This window comes from Micropterus dolomieu, linkage group LG17, assembly GCF_021292245.1.
Source record: "Micropterus dolomieu isolate WLL.071019.BEF.003 ecotype Adirondacks linkage group LG17, ASM2129224v1, whole genome shotgun sequence".
NCBI classification, from domain to species: domain Eukaryota; kingdom Metazoa; phylum Chordata; class Actinopteri; order Centrarchiformes; family Centrarchidae; genus Micropterus; species Micropterus dolomieu.
The window spans coordinates 30,111,399-30,136,158 of NC_060166.1; the positions used below are offsets into that span (position 1 = coordinate 30,111,399).

At 40.8% G+C, this 24,760-nt stretch overlaps 3 protein-coding genes across 12 annotated transcripts in view; 2 read left to right on the plus strand and 1 right to left on the minus strand.

Moving 5' to 3' along the window:
• The window catches only part of nbeab (neurobeachin b), a 272,282-nt gene that overhangs the window by 80,684 nt on the left and 166,838 nt on the right, over window positions 1-24,760 (plus strand). The window lies entirely within an intron of this gene.
• On the plus strand, window positions 3,061-7,889 carry LOC123985578 (angiomotin-like). Its single transcript, XM_046073216.1, has 3 exons — window positions 3,061-3,296; window positions 3,630-3,884; window positions 5,607-7,889. Exons 1-3 carry the CDS (start codon window positions 3,098-3,100, stop codon window positions 5,738-5,740), a joined length of 588 nt encoding a protein of 195 aa, XP_045929172.1. The 5' UTR covers window positions 3,061-3,097; the 3' UTR covers window positions 5,741-7,889.
• LOC123985579 (protein ripply1-like) lies at window positions 14,597-18,061 on the minus strand. Of its 2 annotated transcripts, none has more exons than XM_046073218.1 (4): window positions 17,860-18,061; window positions 16,626-16,704; window positions 15,725-15,798; window positions 14,597-15,382 (listed from the first exon to the last, which is right to left on the minus strand). In XM_046073218.1, the coding sequence occupies exons 1-4, from the start codon at window positions 17,934-17,936 to the stop codon at window positions 15,184-15,186; spliced, it is 429 nt and encodes a 142-aa protein (XP_045929174.1). In that variant the 5' UTR covers window positions 17,937-18,061; the 3' UTR covers window positions 14,597-15,183. The 2 variants fall into 2 exon arrangements, with proteins under 2 accessions (XP_045929174.1, XP_045929173.1); XM_046073217.1 differs by lacking the exon at window positions 17,860-18,061 and adding an exon at window positions 17,265-17,785.

The window sequence follows — 24,760 nt, forward strand, 5'->3', positions numbered from 1 at the left end:
CTCAGCGAATTTGCCAATCTTGCATCCTGCACGGTGTTGGGCTGTAAGGACAACCCCCACCTGTGGACGTCGGGCCCTCATACCACCCTCATGGAGTCTGTTTATGACCGTTTGAGCAGACACATGCACATTTGTGGCCTGCTGGAGGTCATTTTGCAGGGCAGTGCTCCTCCTGCTCCTCCTTGCACAAAGGCAGAGGTAGCGGTCCTGCTGCTGGGTTGTTGCCCTCCTACAGCCTCCTCCACGTCTCCTGATGTACTGGCCTGTCTCCTGGTAGCGCCTCCATGCTCTGGACACTACGCTGACAGACACAGCAAACCTTCTTGCCACAGCTCGCATTGATGTGACATCCTGGATGAGCTGCACTACCTGAGCCACTTGTGTGGGTTGTAGACTCCGTCTCATGCTACCACTAGAGTGAAAGCACCGCCAACATTCAAAAGTGACCAAAACATCAGCCAGGAAGCATAGGAACTGAGAAGTGGTCTGTGGTCACCGCCTGCAGAACCACTCCTTTATTGGGGGTGTCTTGCTAATTGCCTATAATTTCCACCTGTTGTCTATTCCATTTGCACAACAGTATGTGAAATTGATTGTCAATCAGTGTTGCTTCCTAAGTGGACAGTTTGATTTCACAGGAGTGTGATTGACTTGGAGTTACATTGTGTTGTTTAAGTGTTTCCTTTACTTTTTTGAGCAGTGTATATTGAAATATTACCTCTGAGTGTTATTTAAGTTATTATGACCTAATGTGCAAAAACAGATTAAAGCCATTCTTAAACGAATAAACAAACACCTGTTTGAACACCATTCTCTCAAGTGTGCAAAAGAAATAAGATCATTTATTTAAAATGTGATCTTATGGTATTTCACTGATACCCCCTGGAGTTTCAGTTGATTTAGAACACCTCAGATATTTTTAATCAGGAATCACATTTAATTTGATCTGTTATTAATTCTTGCATGCTATGAACTGTATTCTCATAAATACAGTAGGACAGATGCCATTTTCACTGAGGCCATTTTTGATGCCTCAGTCACGCAAATGCAGAGCATAGTTTCATATAATGTTGTCACATCTTCGTTGCCCTATCCCCAGGCCTTTGAGCCGTGTGCGCCAGCATGTGGATGTGATGCGGCGCTTGTAAAATCACAAGGTATGGAAAATATGCTTTTGGTTTACTCCCTTTTCAAATGAGGGAATACACCCCTCCACCTCCCTCACTACTTTTCACTCCTACAAGTCGCTCATCAAGGGAGTGGAGCTCTGGTGTCCCCTTTCCTCCGGGCCAAACACTTTGTACACCAAACAACTTCTTCTCTCCTGCTTTAACCTCCCTAAGAATTTTACTCTCACTATGGGTGGAAATTTTTTTTTAGGTTTTCTGTCAGAATTTGCTGTCCTTGTCTTTATGCAGTCTGTATGTTTTTCAGTGTGTGATTTAGTGGCATCTCTGGTGGTGAGGTTGCGAATTGCAAGGTGACTGACAGAGCACAAAAGGTGTCTCTTCTAAGACAGCAGAGAATGGCCAGTCAAGAAATGAGATTTCTTTAGGTAGATTTATTAAGAAATATTATTTAGTAAAACCATAAACCATATGTTATTGTGACTTGAGATAACATGGAAAATGTAAGCCAAGAGTGTGAAACACCGTCACTGTTTCTGCACCACAGTCCATTATAAACCACACATTAGATAAAGTTTATACAAACATTGACAAGGGAAACACAATAATTCTCTCTGTGATTATGGACCCTCGCCAAAACTGCCCTCCAGCAATAACATCTGGCCTGCTGCCAGATTACGGCACTTTCATAGCGGCAAAAATATAAATAAAAAAATGCTTTGATAGCCGTGCTGAAATAGATCTCAGACATGGCAGCAACAGTTACTCACATAATCACTTCCTCTTTAGGGGATTTGCCTACAAAATAAAAGCACAAGAATGTTTTTGCAGCAATGCTCTATATTGAGTTGAATTGAGAGCTTTTACTTTGAAAAATTCTGAACGACAATAAATAGTCTGTAGCCTTATTTTTTCCCTCTGCCTGGATACTGTGGAAATGAAAAAGCGTCAGTTTGTCCGTTTTTTTAATCTACTCTAGAAACATGGCAGCACAACATGGTCGACATCAATGTGAGGGGGGAGCCATGGCTATGTAGATAGAAATGGCTAATTCTAAGGTAATTAAAACCTCAGTTCATTATGTAAGGTCTTTACACACCACCGAAACATAGTTATGGATCGTATATTGCATTTCTGTCAATAGATCATCAGAAATATTACACACTGAACCTTTACAGATGTTTCACTGACTGTTTATAGGCAACTACGGACATTAAAAGGGTGGGACAAGATTCTCACTCACCTTCTCTAACTTTTGAGTTGATAGGGATTTATAAAGGGAAATTGGTGTGGGTTGTGCACTGTGTCATGAATCAGAATATTTTTGTCCGTAAGCACTTTGTGTTTTGTTGTATGTTCTGATTTTGTAGCACTTTCCCTAAATCCCTGTCCTCGCGCTCAAACAGCCCCTGCTTACGGTTACATTTACCCTGCTTCTGCTCAAACTGTGAGCACTGCTTCTGGCAGTCAGGAAGAATGAAATCAAACAGAGGTGTGTTGTGTATTTTAGCAGAACCCTTGCTATTACTAATGACAGGTGAGGTCCAATTGCAGTCTCGACTTATATGTAATGCATCAGTTCTTTCTCGGTGAGCTCTTTGTGACACCAAAGTGGTAAATAAACACATAAGACCCGTTGTTGGTCTCCGTACTTTTATCTCCCTACCTGTGTCCATGTAGCGCTGATAATGCAGCATGACATCACCAAAACAAATGAGTTACTTGTCAGTCTATTTGACTTTATGTTTACTCATCTTGATTCTTCAGTAAAAATCAACATGAGCATGAACATGGAGCAGACCAAGGGAAACAATCGGTCGTTCTTTTCTGTAGTCTGGACCACATAAACTGAACTAGAGTTGTCAAAGCTCTCAGGGTCTAACATGCAGTAACTGTGGCTCCATTCTGGTCCTCTGTCTGCCTAATCCAGGATAAAGAATCTCCATGCCCAGATCATAGAGAAGGACGCTATGATCAAGGTGCTTCACCAGCGCTCCAGAAAGGAACCCATCAAGTCAGACGCGCCATCTGCCATGAGGCCGTCCAAGTCTCTGATGTCCATCTCCAACACTGGCTCCGGTGGTTCAGGACTGCTCTCCCACAGCCTAGGACTTAGTAGCTCGCCCATTACCGAAGAACGCAAGGACACCAGCTGGAAGGGCAGCCTGGGTAAGAACAGCATCTCTTGCTGTGGGTGAAACAGACAGTTTCCGGGGCGGCTGTGGCTCAGGAGGAAGAGTGGGTTGCCCGTTAATCGAAAGGTTGGCCGTTCAATCCCCGGCTCCTCCAGGCTGCATGTCGAAGTGTCCTTGGGCAAGATACTGAACCCTGAATTGCCCCTGGTGGCTGTTCTGCCTATGTATGAATGTGTGTGAATGTCAGTTTCTGTTTGAGAAAAGACTACAAAAGCGCTATACAAATATGCAGCATTTACAGTCACTTGTAGGTGTGCTGCTGTCAGTGGTTTGGAGTAACAATTGTTCTCTTCACATGTTCCTCCAGGGGTTCTGCTGGGTCCTGAGTTTCGTACAGAGTCTCTGAGGACAGAGTCTATCTCATCATCCCCCTCCCCAGTGCTTCCTTCCACCCCGATGACCGCAGGCCACTCGAAGACAGGCAGCAGAGACAGCTGCACGCAAACCGAGAAGGGCCAGAGTCAGGACACCAGCAAGCCCAGCACTCCAGCCCTGCAGAGCATGACGCTGCCTGCCCGCCTATCCAGTCCCAGTCCTGTCTACATCCCTGACCGCATAGCAGGTCAGGTCACACTGTCTGACAGATGTTTAAGGCTCTGATCACACCACCATGCCTCAGTTGGAGAGTGGTCTCACACGTCTCACGCATAGTTGTTTTAAGAGTCTCAAGAGTCTTTGAGCACCTCCAAATGTAGGTTTAGGACCCCAATGGACCCCAGTGAAGCGACACGTTTTCAGTATCAATTCAGACTATTGTCTCAATGAGTTGTGTAGTCTATAAAATTTCCATCACATTTTCCCAGAGTCCAAGTCTTCAACTGTCTGAAGATATTCAGATTAGAATGAGACAAAACAGACAAGCAGAAATTATTAATATACTGTCAGTGGGTTGTGCACTGTGTCATGAATCAGGTAGGTAGGTTTATTGTCACAATATAACTATGTTGTAAACTATCATCAGTGGAGCAGTGCTGAGGATGAATTAGAGTTTAAGAGCCTGATAGCTTGGGGGAAGAAGCTGCTCTGCAGTCTGGTGGTGCGGCAGCAGAAACTTCTATATCTCTTCCCAGAATGCAGCAGGGTGAACAGGCTGATGCTGAGATGGGTACCAATGATCTTCTGAGCAGTTTGAATCACCCGCTGCAGAGCCCTCCAGTCCTGGGCCGTGCACATCCCATGTTAGTGATGTTTCCAGTCAGGATGCTTTCTAGTAATACAGTATGTTGAATAGAACCAATGAACAAATGATCAGCATTGTCAATCTCTTACTGACCTAATTTTAGTAGTTTGACACATTTTTAAATAAATGAATGAATTCTTTCAACTACTACAAGTAATGACATCTAACCCAAAGTTCCAGGCAGGAGGCAGCAGCAACACACCTGACAGATACAAGGTCTGTCCCAGTACACTCACAACATGGACAAATTCACGTACCTACATCTTCCCAGTGTACTCATTCACCACATCTGTAGCCACTAGAAAAAGAGTTCTCATATTCCTGTAATTCTTAGAAATACAAGAATTACAAGGTGAGTTTGCAGGAGCAACGATGAATAAGACAAGAAATAATTCAGCTTATTCTAAATATACAAAAAAATGTATGAATAACATCATGTAATAAATGTATATGTGATATTGTAAACATTACTAATGTTCTATAAGCTTTGGTCTGGCATGTTTCAGTGTGTAGAACCACACAAAATGTTGCATACTATGAATGCTGGGTAATTTTAATCATGACAAGGATTGCATTCAGTTGTAATGATTGATGTGATACAGCCATGGCACTTCACCTTTTGTGGCCTCCTATTGGCTGAATCAGGAGGCCATTGAGGGTAGTCATGGCCGTGTAACAACTCACTTCCTTGTTCACTCACTACTTCCTGTATAACAGAAGCTCAGTAGTTTACTGTATGGTGAGCAGTAAACTGTGAATTTTGGACACTTATGACTAGTCATCATCTTGTATCATCAGTGACAGGTGTAGAGTCAGTAATTTTCCCATCTATGAAATGTGACATGTTGCATTGTGGGATTGATAGCAGAAAGTAGTGTACATTACATGTTTGAGGCTCTACGATGAGCATAAATGTCACACTGGCATGAAATGGTGGACAATAATGTAGTGCATGTAGAGTGAATAAAGAAGGATTTTTGTTTACTGTGCTGTATAACAAGTACTGGTTAACCTCCATGATTAAAGGTTTATAATACAGACAGACCAGATCATCAGAAATGCTGATGGATCATATTTTGGATGTTCTTTGTCATCTCTGTGTAGATGTGCCAGTGTTTCACAGCAGCACCCTGGAGCGGAGGTTCCCTGTCCAGTCCCACCCACAGCAACAGGCCCCTCCTCCAGCTCTGCCCACCCAACAGGAAGTGGACAACGACATGGTGGAGATCCTCATCTGAACCTATGACCTCTGGAAAAAAAAACATCATCCAAACAAATGAGTGGATGGCAGCTCTACCAGGCAAACACAGTGACAGACATGTCAATTTTGCCAGCTCAGTCTGTGTTTGACTGACCCACACCAACACACATTTTCATTCTCATATTCACACGTGCATTCATTCAAACACTTCCAGCGTGACTGCAGGTTCTCACATTTCCTTCACTGAACCGCTGTTTATCATCCATCATATTAGTATAGCCAGAAATAAGTAGCAGAAGGCAGAAAAGATCTTGTCTCATCTCAGTGGTTTCCTAAATGTGTATTAAGAGGACGTGAACGTAAAAATGTAAAAGTTCATAGCCCCATATTTATTTTTCGAATGCATCTTTGTAAGCTGCCTTAGTGCTTTCTTTTTCACAATGATGTGACACATTTAACTTGTCGACTGATGTTTGAAGTTGAACGAGCTGAAGGGTTAGGCATAACCCTTTTTTTAAAGGTTGACACAGTTGACATTAATGAGATAGAAAAACTATAAAAAGGAGTGGGCAAAGATACAAGCCAAAATCTTCCTTAAAATTCAACATAAAGAGCATCCACATACACATGCATTTTGAACTTTTCCATTTAAGGTGAAGGATTTCTCTCTTTGTCCCTGTTGTGTGACTCCCTGGGGTCAATGTCTAAGATTTTGTTTAAATGCACTACTTTTTGACCTGGGGTGTTTAGTGTCATTGTTAGTGTATGTACAGAGTAATTGTGTCCATATTAACGGCAGCAACAATGGCATATCAGCATGTTTGCAAAAAATTACAAGCAAATGATTAATGATGAGGAAACTGGCTTTGCTACAAGGATTTAGCTGTGAGGGGAAGCAGCTTGTTGCCTGGAGACATGAGAGAGGTGTGTAAACTGTCCTGTACAGTGTTGCTTGAGGCTCATTAGCTCCATTGGACCAAATGTATCAGCGACATTATTATTATTATTTTTTAATGGTAGTTAGACATGACACTTGGGTGATCAGTAATGATGTAAACTATAAACATTGTTAATTGTGTAAGTAGGGTAAATACTTTGTGTATGTACTGTCATGGCTGTGGAGGGTTCTGACAGCTAAGCCTTTCAGTCGTTACATTTCCACAACTATTGAATTAGGCAGTTTGGATGTTGCCTTTTTGTTAGCAGACTTGTTTTGCTCCATGGTTGGTGCAAAGTAACTGGCCCTGTTTGGTACTGGCACAAGCGCGCTGACATCTCTCCCTGAGTAAAACTACTCAATCTGATGAGCTTTCCCTTTTTTGTTAATCAGTTGACATAGCCCTCCTCCCTGTACACCAAGCTGTAAACTCATCTCCTCAATGGCAACAAATGTTCATTTTCCTGTCAGAGATGCATTTAAAATATAGGATATAGGATGAACAACACTAAAGTGTATCGTAGCAGAAAAGGGATACCTTGGCCAACTGAAGTCAAAGTGCTGCATGGATCAGCAAATACGCACAGTTGTTTACGAAACACTGAAAGCAGGTTTTCCTGAACAGTTCTTTCACCTAGCTCCTAAAATGGCCATGTGTAATTAGATAGCGTTTATTATCATGAATAAAATGTAGCTCTGTGAACGTGTAGTTAGACCAGATCACACAAACTAACCTGCTTTCTCTTGGCTGCCTCCCTGCCTGGACAACATGAATGTTCTGCTTTTACTGTAGTTAATGCAATATCGTTATTTCAGCTGAAACACCTTACCATGTTGCTTCACTAGATTTTAATCATATACTTGCAGTAAATACATGTGTAAATAGGCAGTGTTTTTACTGTTCTTTATCTTATTTAATTTGTAACACCTTATCCTGTTAATTCAAAACATTTAATTATATACTCACGACGACAAATAGCTTTGATATCATCCTACATCAGCCACACGTTTTATTCATTCTTTCTTTCCATTTTGACTTTCCCATTCCTTTGTGTAATTACTGGGGAACTTCACTGATTATCAGCGTTGGGATCGAGAGGCGGGCTCCAGCGGGTGGCGAGTATCAGTATGTAAAGATTTTTTTTATTCTTTTTTCTGCAAAGTAAGCTCAATATTGGGGGCCTAAACAAACTCGAAAACTCACCAAACTTTGCACACATGTAAGAAGTGGTGAAAAATTTCGTATTTTATGGGTTTCGCGCATGGGCGTGACAAAATGACTCGCTAGCGCCACCTAGAAAATTGGAATAAATTAGCCCCTCGTTCACGTTCAACCATGAAATGCATGAAATTTTCTGGGGACATGTATCATATCAAGACGCACAAAAAAGCCTTAAGAACCCATAGCCTAAACTCAACAGGAAGTCGGCCATTTTGAACTTTACAGCCATTTCTGGATGATTTACACACTTCGTACTTTAACTCCTCCTCCTAGGGATTTAGTCGGATCGACGTCAAATTTCTGCTGTGCCTTCTAAAGGCATTGAAGATGAAAAGTTGTGCTATTTGCAAGTTTTCGTCAATGGGCGTGTCTGTGGCGTCGATGATTCGCCATGAAACAGGAAGTTGTTGTAACTTCAGTGTACATGGTGAAATCTGTGAGTTTTCGTCAATGGGCGTGTCCGTTGCGTGGCGTCAAAGATCAACTCTTCGCCATGACCCAGGAAGTTGTTGTAACTTCAGTGTGCATGCTCACATCTGAACAAAACTTTACGTGCTTGATAACTCTCCCACCCCACAGTCATCTACACACCAATACCGATTTATATTCATAGCGGCAAGTGCTATGTAGCTCCACATAGGGGACACAGGAAGTGACATATAGCACCTTCATGCGGCGTCGGAACCGCGTAGCAAATTCACAGCCGCACCGGCAGAGCTCCAGAATGTGCAACTCGGCCGGCTCACACCCGGACGCGCTACAAGTGCGAGGGCCCGCCCAAAGTGTAGACCTGGCAACCCTGCCCCCACTGATCACTATCGAACAGCCTTTTCAATAGCAGAGGCTCTTAATCACTCAGCATTTCACTTCACATGCTTGAAGAACAAGATGGAGGAAATGTATCTTTTAGTCTCAAAATTGACAATGACTTTAATGTGAATATTTAGATTTTCAGGCACTTTTAGGTATTACTGTAACTACGATCCATCTGACTGGTTAGCAGATCAAAACAAACCATGAAAAGTATTTTCAGACACCATTTGACCAACTTTAATTTGAAATAACACCAGCCTCAAGGGGTTGTGAACATGAAAGGTATACAACAATCGACTGCTCTTCCATCGTCCTGAGATACCAGGCTAGGGCAGTTTTGCATTACACTATGCATAATGAAGTACCTTCTGAGCTCGACATTGCGTGCTTTTCTCCAAATGTAACAGAATGGATCGGTACTCATCCCAAATCATATAAGCAAAACCCTTGTTCATATGTTCAAAATGCTAGAATTAGTGGGGTGAGGTCATTCCCTCGGCTTCAAAAATTTTGTTGAAGAAAGTGATAATATTTTGAGACCATTAGTCTCTCAAGAGATTGGAATGTGCTGCATTTCCAGAAATGTAATTGTTTGGTTTAAATTTAGTGTACATAAGCTACCTATGAGCTTTTAAATCAAGCCACAATGTCAAGAATAACTGAGCCTTTACAAAGTCAAATGTTTATTTGACTTATGTGGTTAAATATTACATTTCCAGTGAGGTTAATATAGTTTGATTCAAAATGTCCACTGTACAACCAAAAATGTTGGACCAAAGAGGCTTAGGAAGGTCAGCTAACCAATGTAAATTAGGAATGCACTGATATGGATGCTGATATGCCATTTTAGCGAGGGATAAGGATTTAGACCACTACTTAACCTCATCAGCCAAACAAAAAGTGTTATTTTTCTCCACTACAGATCTGCAGTCCTGTGTGGGAAATCATTTGAAAGTCAAGCTGCTTTGTTTCCTGTCACAGGACACACAGCATTCTGATTTTGACTGAAACATGTTCATAGCTGCTAAAACACTTTAGTCAACTGTTCTGGTGTCCAAACATGTATTAATATTGATGGATCCCTAAAAAAAGGTTTCGTGGTGAGTGTAACATTGTGTTGATGGCTCTGACATGTGATTCATGGTTGTGTAAAAGCAAACGGAATGCAAAAAGCACAACGCCAGTGCTAATTAATAAATATGTTGCCATCACCAGCACATTATTAAGTGTCCTTAATGCTGGTACTCTATATCTGTCTGAGCTGTGTGTTGGTGGGCTCAGCTAAAATCTTGAAGACAATGGACCCTGTGGGAACTATAAGGCCTCAGGTGGGATGGCTGCAGGTTTCTCAAAAGCTGCTTTAGATTGACCATAGTTAATTTTGGTTGGGAAGTTTTGAATGGGTTTCATGAATCATTACCTTCAAGCGAAAAAATGTAGCTGCAAAAGCAGCAAAGTAAAAAAGTCATTTACATTTCTGTTGCTGGCATTCCCAGCCTTGAAAAACACATTTCTCAAAATGGTCATATGTCTGATATGTTGAGGCTTTATTAATCAGACCCGAACATTTCAAAATACAAAGATCTTTTCACGGTTGGTTGTGGAAAATGAAATGCCAAACACTGAAAGGATGTACAGCTATTTGATAAAAACAGTACTGTGTTAAGTTGGGAATTTAAAATCTAGTCTTTCAACTGCAGTGTAGGGTCTGAGAAACAGAATAAGCTTGGCTCTGATCAGACGGATCTGAGAGGACAAAAATAACCACATTTGAAAACCCAACAGATATTTGACACTTTTGTCTATAAAAACACTGGAAAATGGTTGTCCATTTATTTTATGTCAATCAGTGAATAGTGTCAGCACTACTACAGTGTGCTTCCATAAGGCAGTAGGTAACGAAATGTTTGCATACAGCAGTTAAATGAGATGAGAGATGCACTGATTTTCTTGGCCGAACCCTAGTTCCATTTTCTTAAGGTCCGACCTGCCAATTCTGATTTTCTTTCTTTCTAAGAATTCTGACTTTCCACAGAAGGTCAGTGTAACTGTGGCGGAACAGAGGGTATATTTAGGGCCCGAGCACGAACCGTGCGAGGTCCCTATTGAAACTGTAAGGATTTTTTTTTTTTTCAAGACACACAAAAAAGAACCCATACCCTAAACTCAACAGGAAGTCAGCCATTTTTGATTTTATGGTAATTTTTGGATGATTTACACACTCCGTACTTTAACTCCTCCTCCTAGGGATTTAGTTGGGTCGACTTCAAATTTCTGCTGTGCCTTCTAAAGGCATTGACGATGAAAAGTAGTGCTATCTGTGAGTTTTCGTCAATGGGCGTGTCCGTGGCGTGGCGTCAAAATCAACTCTTCGCTATGACACAAGAAGTTGTTGTAACTTCAGTGTACATGCTCATGTCTCTACCAAATTTCACACAATTGATAAGGCCGCTTCACACCCCAACGCGCTACACGTGCGAGGGCACGCCCAACGCTGCTTGCAGCTTTAATTGTATATTGCATTTGAAAGAATACATGACCCTATTTCGAGTAGGTTATTTCTTATCTCACTATTTTAATTCTGCTTAATTCTCCACCTTATTTTAGTGTTTCCTCTGAAACTGCTTTAATCTGCTCACCTTGCACCTACCTACACCCATCTCCACCCGTCTCTGTCTGTCTCTCGCTCCCTGTATCTGTCTGCTCTGCTAACTTTATTTGTCAGCTGTATTTCTTAAAAAGTTGCCCAAAAAACCACAACTAGCAGTGTACAGCTGTGGACACGGTCAGCATCAGAACGGAAGTGTATGCTTTGTGTTGTGTGTAATGTTTTAAGAGCTTTACCTTGCTGTCAAACAGTCATTCATTTTGGATCTACATTTTCTCAACCGTAGAACTTTGGATATGTCAGTCACATATTTGGCCAGTCGATCAGTGCATCTCTACTTAAATGAACTGCTTTATGACATTATTGGCATTCATCATTAAAAGCAATATGCACTATTAGCATGAGAATAGCATGAATTGACTTCAATTGTATTTATATAACATTTGTAAGTAAAATATAGATTTTTAATGCTCATTTATTGAACCTTGATGACAGCGCTGAAGACCATCTGAAAGGTTTGGACCAAAACTTTCTGTAAGCGACCCACCTGAGTGCTCACCACAGGCCTCGGTCCTGCCTCTGGCCTCCACCAAAGCATCCCACAGCTTACAATCTACCATGCACACACATACTGCTTTTTGGAAGGAAATAACACTTTCAAGCCATTTCCTCACTCCTACAAGTGATGCAGTTACTTTTTCAAAAAGGTCCATGTAACAAGTGCCTCTACGCCTGCCATGATATAGATGACTAGTGTTTTTGTGGACAAGATTTTAGGTTGAGTCTTGTTGTCTTTACCAGGCACTCATGCATTTTTTCCTATGCTGGCACTTCAGTCATTTAAAGCATTGTTGTCTATAAGCATGTGGAACTAACCATCAGCTGTCATTCTCTGCACTTCCTGAATGTACAGTTTTCCCATAATGTGACGAATGCCTGGCAAAGAAAAGATCAATTCAAACTGTTGTGAAGTTTCCTCAAGGGGGTGGAGGAGGAGGACTGATTACTCCAACTTAAGCTTATGCTGAAAATAGAAAGTTGGAGCAGTTTGCAATGTTTACCAGCTGTAAAATTGTCAATGTCTGTATTGTATTTGTATTGCATTGTGTGCAATTGTGTCATTGCTGTACAATCAAAATTCAAATTAAAGCAATTTTCTGATTAACAATCTGTTCTTTCACAACATTCATCCAGGGTCCAAAATGAACTTTTTGATCGATCTGCCAATGGCTACAATACCAAAAAATGTACCTGTGGGCCATAAAACTGCAAGATATAATGTCATTAAAAATAAGATGCAGCACACACTGCTACTTTATTGTATTGGCAGTCTCTCCTCACCACCTATCTATGAAGCGGCACTTCTCTGAGCTACAATTATTGGTGGTCATACATTGCATGTGTGTAGAGCAGTGTGCAGAGTCCATGTAAAACAGATGTGGTCCATCCACTTCTGTGCTGCAGTGATGAGTTTGTAGTGAAGTATGCCTATTTCAGCAACCCTCCAATGGCAGCTGACCTCATTTTTTTTTTTATTCTTTCCCTCCCCCCTCCATGGCGGAAACCATTAAAACACGCAAAATCCTCATTTAAATACGGCCACCTCCATTGTGTTTTTCTACGCAAGAATTCTTAGTAAATCACCCATAACAGGTACTAAAATTGCACATGCAATATTTTAGAATGCACACGCAATTTAGTACTCTTTATTCAGGATGTTAGTAAATCCGGCCTTAAGTGGTCATTGAGAAAGCAATGACATTCAATATTTTGTACACATTGGTTATTGGGGTTCTTGCCTGCCTTTTGCTGGGGTTGGTGTGGCACAGTCCCACTCTCACTAAGAACTACATTCTTTAACAGGCTTATGCACACACATACACACACACACACACACATACAGACACACACAGTCTCACACATAGACACAAACAAATTTAGGTTGTCCCTGGTAGAATTATTCCTGATGCTTTTCTTTCAGTTACTTATTTAAATTAATTGTTATTATTCCAGCTCTCATGGCTGTGCTGTGTTGCTTATTTAGTGTGCGTGATTGTTTCTTGTTTCCATTTTTCTCTTAGTTGTCTTACTATGTCAGCTGTTTATGGCTGCTGTTCGGCTGGTTGTCTTTTATTATTATTATTTTTATTTTTATTTTATTTTTGTTTGTTTGTTTGTTTTTGTTTTTCTCCTCCCCAAGCCCCCCTCTCTGTTCTATTGCAGGTTTCGTTGCTTTCTGCAATTGGTGTTTCCCTCTGCTATTCCCTGTTGTCCCCACCTTCCATCCCCCTTCTCTTGCAGGTGTTGTCCTTTCTCTGTGCTGTCTGTTTGTGCCCCCCTATCCCCGTGTCTGCCCCCCTGTCCGGCCCGGTGATCCCACCCGCATTCTGTGAAGACTTGTCCTATTCAATACCTGACTGGGTAAAACTCGCTACCATTGTTGGTTTGATTAATACCGTCAAATTCAGGGCCAGCGCTGAAACAGATGCAAAAGTACTGATGATCAGGCCCGCTGTCAGGGAGGGTCAAAGGGTACAGATGACCCCGGCCCAAGGCCCAGGGGGACCCATGCAAAGGTCTATGGTTGACCCTTAAATGGGATCAAGTACTACACTTTACTTACTTATATCTCTACCAAAACAATTCATGCAAGTACTTGTTGTAGTATTAGATGCATTCAACTGCAGGTCACTGTATCGTAGACGCCAGGTTTTAGAGCCCGATGGTGGTTGAGAAATGGCTCTCGTAGCTTTAGATAGATTGAAAGAGTGCTGGTACAGGGATAAACTAGATGTGAATATGCTACATTGAAAGTAGTTATTACGGCAGATTATGTGAAAGGTAAAATACACGTGCTCTCTGTTTACAGATGGCTGAAAAGGTTGTACCTACAAGCAGCAAATATTTATTGATGTGCAGTGTTTACATATTCAGTTGTTGAGACTGTATTCTATTTTCTTAATATAATTCATTTAGGACAAGGTATTATAGCCCACATACAGGACAGCTTTCAATATAGGCCTGTTTTAAATGTAGTGCAGTTTCTTTGCTCTTTGGCCCACCTGTATTTTTCTATTCCTTTCTTTCCCAATGTTTAACTTTGTCTGTATGTTTTTCCTGCCTCTCATTTCCCCTAATGTTTCTACTTTTTGTCTCCTCTTTGTCTTTAACCTACCCTCTTAAGAGATGGAGAGCAGACCTCCACTCCCTCCAGTCAATCAGAAGCAGTGGCTAATAATTAAAGGGATGTAAGGACATCTAGCAGTAGTGAAAACCTCCTCGCCACAATAAATAAAGAACAAAGCACACGTTCTTCATTCCCAAAATAGGTTCTTTTATTTTTAGTTGGGACATTATTTGGACAGTACACACTGAGACTGATGCACAAATGTATAAAAAAATAAGTCAACATAAATATGTTTTTATTTACAAGTTATGTACATCATAAGTTAAAAAAGTGTGGAAAGTACAATCTATGTACACTGGGAAGGATCAGACCCTGAGACTGACTGAAACATAACTATCCCAAAAAGAGAGAACATGACACCGCTGAGGCTTCCCTCTCTCACCACACACTGAAACAAGAACAGTGTGTAACATATTCTGCATACTACTGTACAGTGGGTAGTATAATTCATACTAATTCTACACATTAGTTTGAGATTCTGCTCCCCTCAAATCTTTAAATGTTTGCCCCAGTGTTGCAGGATTAATCCTCTAAGCATATCTGAGGGCCTTAGGTCACACCTGTTAGAGAGGTATGAAGGCAGACGACTTCTTGAAACACAATCATGCTGAATTGTAAGACAAAAAGTGGATTAGTCTTTCTTATCTTTGCTCTTCCAGTGTGTACTAATCTGACAAAAAGAAAAAATAAAAGACAGAGAGGCTCTGTGCCACTCAGTTGAAGGAGGTGACATGAGACTGCTGTTTGAGGCACTCCTCAGAGTTGCCATCCTCCTCCCAGTCCTCCTCATCCTGGTCTTCACTGTCAGACTCATCATAAAAGCTGATGGTTGCCTGAATAGGGAAGTTCCTCAGCAGTGCCTCTCCATCGCTGTACAGATAGTCAAATGACTTGGATTTGGGCCAGAAAAGCCTGTTTGAGAGAGAAAGGTTGTTAATAATAAGGGGGTCCAAACCACAGACATGTTAAGTATTAAACACATGTGGTTCCCAGTACTGATGGTAATCAAGCAGTACTAACTGGGAAGGTATTCTTGCTTGTGTTTTGAATCTAAGGGTTAAACTGAATTTTATTTATTATTAAAGAATAATAGCCTCTTGAGATGCATCATCTCATTTTGAAGAGGGTCACCAGGGTGAACAGTTAAATAACAAAAATAGATGTTGTCACATAGCTCAATTAAACTACAGTACTGACAGAAGGCAGCATCCATATGTAAGAATGGAAACATGTAGAAACAGTGAGGATACAGACCTGACAGGGTGCTGGAAGGCCTGAGGTTTCCCGTCTGACGAGAGGCAGCCTGGCACTGTGGGTCTTGAGTAAGGCTGAGGGCGTCAGAGACAAAGGGAGTAAGTGCATATTGTCACTGTGAGTGTCAGCATCAATACTTCAACACTGGTGGTTTGTACTCAAGTAGTAGTAGTAGTAAATCAGCAAGTCTAAACATTGTGAATTCAGGAAAAAGCAGAATCAGCTGTATCTGCAGCTCCCTGGCTTTACAGAGCTTTAAAGTGAGTTTCAGCTCATTGTTCAGCTGTTCTGGTTCGCTCCCACTGCTTACAGTATAATACTCGGGTGCAGCAGGCAGCTGTTTTTAGAGAACAAGCTGTGAAAAGCCACCATACACTACCTGCTGAGCAGCAAACAGCAGACAGACACCACTCCACTATAGTGTGGAGATTACATTTACCATGCCTTCTCAAAAATGCCTTTAAAATGGGACTGGCCAGGGAAGTATTAACGCGTCACCTGCGTGTGTGAAGGGAGTGGCAATGTAATGAGGTGTGGCTCCCCAGAGTGACTGTGGGAATTTCCCCTCAGCTGTGGTGCCTCTGTGCCTCTCACATTTACCGTGTCACTTTACATTAGACGTGTCACTGCAGACTGGTGTCACTCTGGTGTTTTACTCATCCAGACCTTAAATTTGGAGCAAATAAAATTTGGGGTGGTAAAATGTCAGTTGGGGTCATAGCGAAGTGTAGAAAGAGGTTTTGGTAGTTCTCTTACTCTTATTCTTAGTTTTGGAAATGACTGTTTGTACTTTAAACTGCCCGTGTGGGATAAAATGTGTTTCATTTGCACATGCCAGTATTTTGAGAACCAAGACTATTAAAAAAACAGTAAGTGAGAGTGAGTCAGTGTTGTATCTTACACAAGACAGCTTGTTCCTTGGGCATGGCTCCAGTCCCTCCCTGCTGCTGGATAACCACGGTCTCCACATGGACGTCTGGCTGCAAGGATGGGAACACAAGAGAGGACTGATTACAATACAACAAAACATGTGCCCACTTTTACATGCTTCATTAAATACTAAAAGTACTAAAATACGTCTACCTGGAGTTGTAATTTACGGTGGAGCTGATCCTAGGCTACTGTAACAACATCCCTCCATCTCTGATACTGACTTTGCATCCTGTTGTCTGCAACTTTTTTAAATGACAAGACTCCACCTGACTAACTCTATAAGAAAGCACAGACTGAACAGGACTTTGTTTAAGGACTGGATTCCTCTATGACATAGTCATATTCATAGTTTTCAGTCACGTGACATGCGCGATGACCTGGAGGGCAAAACAGACACAGACACACACCACGACTCCCCATAGAGACGCTGCAAAAGCAGTCAAATTTTATTTGGATCACCTTTCAACTTAAGAAAAAGACAGATATGAACACAAAGTGCAAATGTCGGCCACATCCGATCCATATAAGGTTACAGTTATAAACCGCCAGGGCCCTGCCGCGCTCCACTGCGGTAATGTTTAATTTTACCTTGTGGGGAATCCCTCACCTAACACAGCTCAGGCTTGTCTCCTCCTTGGTAAATCCGAAAGCACAACAACCATCCAGCATTTTGGCAACGCAAAAAGTAACAAACTCAAAGTAACCGTGTATCACTTGCATATTGGTTGGCAGGCAGCGGGAAATAACGCTTGTTTGCCTTCCGAGGAAGCGTTTTCCTTAGAATATGACGTCACGTGAAAACTCCGAATAGTCCTATATCATTCTATCCATGATGGGACTTAAGATGGTCAAGGTGAGCGACCCTTCATTTGGCTGAGGAACGCCTCTGGTAATCTAAAGTTGTCCTGTAGTTGGAAGTTGAGATAGGTATTTTAAGACAGTTGAGCAGAGTATCTAACAAGCAAACAAAAAAGCCTTTCTAAACGTGACTGTGACTTCTGATAAACACACAACACGGTTCACGGCACTGTGGATGGCTACTGTCGCCTAGCAACCCCTGTGACTGCACGAGAAACACGATGGAACGATGGAGTGTATTAAAACTACCATGTTATATTTCAGCCAGTACTTTGCTGCAACGTTAGCTAACAACTAACGTTACTTCATCAGCACTTAGCCCTCAGGTCAGTAAAGTTACGTACCTGCCGTCTGCTACCGACCACGGTAACGTTACTGCGCCGAAGGACGACTGCCGAAGGACTAAGCATACGGAAGTCATCCCTCCTGCTTCTCTACCGAAACGCCTTTTCTTGGTTCTGCTTCCTTTATGCAGGGCCGGACTGCAGCTGGAGAAACGCTGTCTGTGGCGGAGAGAGAGAGAGAGAGGCTGTGTTTATATAGCACTGCTGCTCGGGGGTGGGGGGTCCCGCTTAAAACAATACAGAATATTATCATCGTTTAGAATTTTAAAGCAGGTTAAAGTCAAATATATACTGGATGTGTGACCTAAATGGCAAGCACTAACACAATGCTAGCCACAGAAATGTATAAAACTAGAGAAATGATGAAACGAGGTGTGCAAAGTGAGGGCTAGATAGGACCAGTACCAAAACCCTGACTTTCACAAACATTTTTCCTCAAACCTGTGAAAAAACAGTATACCAATAGGCCTGCAGACAAGGGACAAGGGAACAAGGGGTAAAGTTAGGGAATGAGGGAGTAACAATGTGGGAACATAAAAATAATTTACTGTAGGGTATGCCTACTTTTTCTGTTACTTCATGGAGTATACAACACAGTACAAACAATGACACTGGGAAGGATGATGCTGCAGGCCTACGCTGCAGGCCGTAAACATATGGAAGATATTGCATTGTGGCCTCCTTTATACTGACACAGTGAATCTCACCCTGCAATTCCTATAATGTTGTAGCTGATAAGTTAAGTGTGGGCACTATAATGAACCTGTAATTGTCCTATGATATATGAAACTCACTAATGTACGATGGAACTTCTAATTTTCTCTTGTTAATTAGTTTACTGTTGCTCCCTGCTGCCTTTCGCACAGATGGTGTCAAACTTTTCTCCATGCTGTTTTTACAGACAACCTGGCGGTTTGAGATTTCTCACCACCCCGCAGTGTGGCAATATTTAGATAAGGGAGAAGGCTTCACAATGTGCTCATCAGTGAGAGCAACAGGCTGCAGGGGTGAGGGGCCATTACTGGGCCAGTGTTTTAAAGAATGCGCATGATTAGGCTAGGTCTTCATTGATTTTTATAAAAAACAACACACCATTCAGATTGTTCCATCTCTTATCGAAAATTATGAAAAATGATTTTTTTTTAAAATGTGCTACTGAAAAATAGGCTGCTTTATGAATTTCAATTATTCGCCTCTGTAATATTGTAGTGCATGGATTAAGATTCAATAATATTTTATTTATAAAGCGCCAAATCATAACAATGGTTATCTCAAATAGACTGTACTCTTTTTAATATTATTGAACTTAAGAAGACACTCTCGAGTGATGCACTGACGGAGTGTGCAGCGCATTACAGAAGGTGTGAGGATCCTCACTGATGGCCTGCTCTAATGGGCCCTAATGGCCCTTTCATTTGGGATAAACAAGGCTTTCAGGGGCCAATAGCAACCATGTGACACCCCGCTGAGAGCCGCAGTACTAAAAAGTGGGCAAAAGGCACAAATGGGCCTGATGATGGGCCAATAAAGTATAATAGAGATACCAGAGTACACAAATACATGCTGCTTCAGTCAACTCATCTGCTAACGAAGAGGGCTTTATCTGCTCTAACACCTCTGTGTGACACACAAGGGTTTGTTTTTAAAGGCCATACTGCGCTGATGCTATAATGAATTTAATTACAGACTTTAACATACTGGGGATATTATAAAAAAACAAGGAAGATTAGAGAATATCAAAGGCTGAGCTACAAGACATGTCCTAATGTGATACTAATTTATGATTAGCTGTAGAAAGTATTATTACAACCAAGTTAATATTTGTTTTATTAAATAAAACATTAATGACTCAAATGGTTCACTTAATTAGGTTAGGCTAAGTTTGACACGTGCATGTTTCCAAGAATCAGCAGTATACATGTGAAATGTACGCAATCTGTAACGAGGATGACACGTCTGAGAGAACAGTGAGCTACTGTGGTACGGTTAAGAAGTTCATTTAGCAGAAATAAACACATCAAATGTTAACTGATACAAATTGAATTAAGATGTTATGCTAAATGTGTATGTTAAAGACATTAGTGAGGAAAACAATTTTGTTTTCAGGCAGCTAAATGTCATCAAAGCTTCCTCATGAATCCAACATATTTCTGTTTAGTTTGTCTCTTAAGAAGAATGTTTATTTTGCGACCTATTTAATTTCGTTTTATCAGTCTGTGTGTTGGGATCTTGATTGTATTGCTAAAAATAAAATAAGGGATGAAGAGAGAACTCCGGTCTCCAGGTCTGGAATCAGTCTAAAAACCTGTCTTTTTCCCTTCTCCCCCTCTGTCCTGTCCTGTCAGAGGTCATGACACTCTTTGACCGAGCATCAAGTTGCACACCAGCAGCAGATCTTAGCGAAAAGTTTGTCCATGAGTCATTCAAATGCTCAGCTCTCCATCAGAGCCCTGGAAAAACAAGGAATGGCACACTTGTTTACCCACCTCATCTATGTGTGTGTGTGTGTACCCCCCCACTGTTTTCACATTTGCTGATGGCACAGACAGGACCTCCTCCCCTTCGCTCTCCCCCGGAGTGAGGAATGCTGCTAATCAGTGACCAACTGTTATCTTCTTGTGTACATACTTTGAATGTAGCTGAGGCAATATGAGTCATTCTCTTCAATCCTCAGTCAAAATCCTTGGAAAATACCACAAACTCATGCTAACATTAAGCAGTATGTGGCACATACCAGGGTCAAGTTCTGTGGTGGAACTAAAGCCTGCGGACTGCTTCTGTTTATACTACTTTTTTTTCTTTATTGAAAATATCCAGATTTACAAACAAACATGGCTGCAAAAATAAAGTCTGTTCCTTCAGAGTAGGATACAAAGAAAATATAGCCAGAGGGAGCAGCTCTTAATACAAACATAGGAAATATATATGTAGTCTTAGTAACAAAAATAAAGATGATTTATAAAAGGAAAGAAACATTCAGAGAAACATTTAAATAAATAAACTGTAGGAAATTATAACTAGCTATTTACCTCAGTTGGGAAGTGTTTTAGGGTATCATATTTTTTGTGCTTTAGGACCTTTCAGAGTTTGTCTGTATCACATTACATGAGAAAAACACATGGTCTGTAGTTTCGACATAATTTTCGCAAAATGTATATGTGTTATCATCTATACCAATGCCAAGTCTTTAGAGCAATGAATGTTGTGCATTACTTTGAAGTGTGTTTCTTTCACTTAGGATGGGTGGGGGGGAGGGGGGGGGGGTGTAGGAAGTGTGCGGTACATTGTTCTTCGTTTAGTAATTGAATCATTATCAAACTTTTGTAGGATGTTAGGGAAAAGGTATTCAGTAAAACAATTTCTAATATAGTGATTAGTGCTTTTTCTACCCAGAACAAAGATCCCTTGAATTGATAGTGGGGCCAATTGTGAATTGGATATATGCCAAAATATTTCTTGTTAGAAAGACAAATTCTTGGGGTAGTGCTCTATGTAATTTAGTAAAGTCTGTTTTTAAGGGTTTGAAATTATGTTTGATGCAAAATTTTTCATAATTTCAAAAATGTCCATTGGTATCCATTAAGTCGGCTATGGACCAGATATTTCTCCCAAACCAATCTTCAAAGAACAGAGATGTATTACAGTGCAAAACATATCTGTTGTACAGAGGTGTGGGGTGAGAAGTTATGTGCATATAACATATTTGTCTGTGAAACTCTGACAATGATATAGGTAATTTGTCAACAATAAAGTCTGCTCTAAGAAGAAATTCCTGTGCTGAATACAGTACGAAAAGGAGCTGTTGTGTGTTGATCCAGTACTTTAACCAATTTATTTTTAAGGTTCAATTTAGGCAGTCAAAATCAATAACTTTTAGGCCTCCATCCTTTGTGTCTTTAATCATACTGCTTTTCTTCATATAATGTGGTCTGTTTCTCCAAATGAAATTTAGGTTGATTTGGTTGATAGATTTAATCAGTTTGTCTGGAAGGGCATTGGAATAGGCTGGGTAAAAGTGAAGTGTCGTGTACACCCAGCAATTCACACTTTTCACAGAATTTTTTAGTTTTGGTGTGTTTGGTATCTAACTTTTAAGAATATTGTTGTGTCATCTGCAAGTACATTAAGTTTTTCAATATCATTACAGTTTTTAAGATAGATTGCTAGCATTTCTGTGACAGGTATGGTGAGATGGGGCATCCTTGAGGCTATCCATCATCAACCGCTTATCCGCGGGGGGCTGGAGCCAATCCCAGCTGGCATCGGGCGAAAGGCGGGGTACACCCTGGACAGGTCGCCAGTTGCCCCCCCCCCCCTCCTTCCACTTAGCTCTGGATATAATGAAGGCCCCTCAGGCCTTATGACTTGTTCTTCTTCTGTCTATCGTCTTCAGTTGGGTTTGGTTTATTACAGTACATATTTAACTGATTAATAATATCTACTTCTTGTTTTTCACTATCTTATAAAATTATTTTACTGAATGAGATGGCAAATTGGCGTATTTTATATTTTAAGAATTTCAACTTTTTTGTAGCAGTTTTTAGCTTCTCAGAATTGGCAATTTCTTTAATTAATAATTAGATTTTTTGGCAGTAGTTATTATTTTTGAGCAGACTGGAGGTGTATGGAACATCCAAAGTGACAGAACTGAATGAAAGAATAAGTAAATAAATGGGGAAATAAATGCAAGAAAGAATGAATGAATGAAAGAATAAATAAATAAATGGGGAAATAAATGCAAGAAAGAATGAATGAATAAAAGAATAAATAAATAAATGTGGAAATATATCAAAGAAAGAATGAATGAATAAAAGAATAAATAAATAAATGCAGAAATATATCAAAGAAAGAATGAATGAATAAAAGAATAAATACATACATTTGCTTTTGCCTTTCCCCAAGGAGACCTATTGTCATTGCTTTTCCCTTAGAGACCTATGTGTATTGCTTTTTCCTTCCTCTTCCTTAATCAATGTGTTGTGGCCCGCCCACTAAGTCAGGTCAAGCAGCCAATGACTGATACCAATCTTCAGTGTGGATATGCTGTCCCTGGAAGAGGGTTATGATTGGTAGAAAGTTTAGAAGGAGTTATGCTGGGTTCCGACTTCCCACATCAAAGCATTCCAGGTGCATGGTGGTGCATGACACAGAAAGTGAACGAAAACCATGGCTAACTGTGAGAACGTGTACACACAGTTGCACCCTCAGCAGTGTTTTAGGTGTTAATTAAAAGGATGGCAGTTTAACTGCAACAACTTAATATAACATAAATGGAGCAAGAGCAAGAAGAAGTTGTACGTTTCTAACTACTAACGTTAGGTAGTAGTAGAAGCTCTCCTTTATTAGTAGTGGCTACGAGACAGGTCCTGCAACATCGACTCCCTTGAAGAGAAAACCTTTGCAAAGTCCCAGCTCCAGCATTGTCTAGCATTGGTGCTTCTAGTGGAACAGACCGGTAAGTCATGCATAACAATATATTAATTTTGTCCTAATAGCTTTGATTAGAAACATGAACTTTATGATTAGTGTGTTATTTTATTTTTGGTCTATATCTACTTGAATGAGCATATGTGGGATTTACACAACTTGCTCTGGTTATTCTTTACAGAGATGAGCATCTTGATGTCATTCCAGAAGCCACAGAAATTCAGGTCCTTGAACAAAGGTAACATGTACACATCACAATACTTTTATATATATATATACTTTTAATAACTTTTAGCCCTGTATTGCTTTTCTCCAAATGTTCATAATATATATTTGTAATATGTTTTTTGCATCTTACATGCTGTTTAGCAACTCTGTTTGAAGACAATACTACCAGCCATGTCTTCCTTCTTTTCACTCTGACCTACATAGTTTTCAATTAGCGGCTTATACGGGCACAGAACTGTAGGAAAGTGAGCCGTTGTTTCTGAGAGCCACATGGTCAGTTAGCCACAGCTAAATCTGGAGTGCACTCATATTCGAGTATTTACGGTAAATGCTCCCACACGGAGTAGCTCGTTGCTGTGCTGTTTTTAGCTGTTTCAACAAAAACGCCATTCAGGATGAAAATTCAACCGTTGTGTTGTGTCAGGAGATGCAGTGACTTAACCAGCGGTGAGTAAGAAATATTATGAATAATACATGTAATTTGTTAAGCTATGAGGAGAGTAAAAGTCCGTTAGCCGATAGGCTTATTTATGTAGTGTTAATATGATATAGGCTAAAGCTCTTAAGCTAGTGGTGGTGACTAACAAATAAACTAATTTTGACAGTTACCATTAAGAAGAATTTTATGCTTCTGTTAAATGTGATTGCTATTAAGCTGTGTTTTATGTGTGGTGGTGGAGTCAATTTAAAGTTAACTTAACTGCACTTAACCAGTCGAAATGATTTACTGAAGGCTAGTTACTGTACTTCTATGTCTTACACAGAAGACAGGAGGAGGAATGCGGAGAACATAACCCTATTCTTCAGAGGAAAAGAAGAAGAAGGAGGAGGAGGAGAAGGAGAGCAACAAAGAAATTAAAGCTGCAAGCAGCGTTGGGCGGGCCCTCGCACTTGTAAGCGCGTCTGCGCGTGAGCCGGCCGAGTTGCATATTCTGGAGCTCTGCCGGTGCGGCTGTGAATTTGCAACGCGGTTATGACGCCGCATGAAGGTGTTATATGTCACTTCCTGTGTCCCCTATGTGGAGCTACATAGCACTTGCCGCTATGAATATAAATCGGTATTGACGTGTAGATGTCTGCGGGGTGGGAGAGTTATCAAGCACGTAAAATTTGTTTCAGATGTGAGCATGTACACTGAACAATAATGTACCCAAACAATAAAATAAATTCCTTTTATATTTCCCTGCCTTGTTGTTTATGTGTACATACAGAGGAAGAATGTGAGAACAGCACACATTTCATCGTT

Excerpts from the sequence above, each read along its gene's own strand:
- LOC123985579 (XM_046073217.1), bottom strand. The coding sequence starts at position 17,377 with ATGCAAGTGATACACGGTTACTTTGAGTTTGTTACTTTTTGCGTTGCC. Across the intron at positions 16,705-17,264 it reads ACAAGCCTGAGCTGTGTTAG|CCAGACGTCCATGTGGAGAC; the intron begins GTGAGGGATTCC and ends CCATCCTTGCAG. Across the intron at positions 15,383-15,724 it reads GCCTTCCAGCACCCTGTCAG|GCTTTTCTGGCCCAAATCCA; the intron begins GTCTGTATCCTC and ends TCTCTCAAACAG.
- LOC123985578 (XM_046073216.1), top strand. The coding sequence starts at position 3,098 with ATGATCAAGGTGCTTCACCAGCGCTCCAGAAAGGAACCCATCAAGTCA. Across the intron at positions 3,297-3,629 it reads CAGCTGGAAGGGCAGCCTGG|GGGTTCTGCTGGGTCCTGAG; the intron begins GTAAGAACAGCA and ends ATGTTCCTCCAG. Across the intron at positions 3,885-5,606 it reads CATCCCTGACCGCATAGCAG|ATGTGCCAGTGTTTCACAGC; the intron begins GTCAGGTCACAC and ends ATCTCTGTGTAG.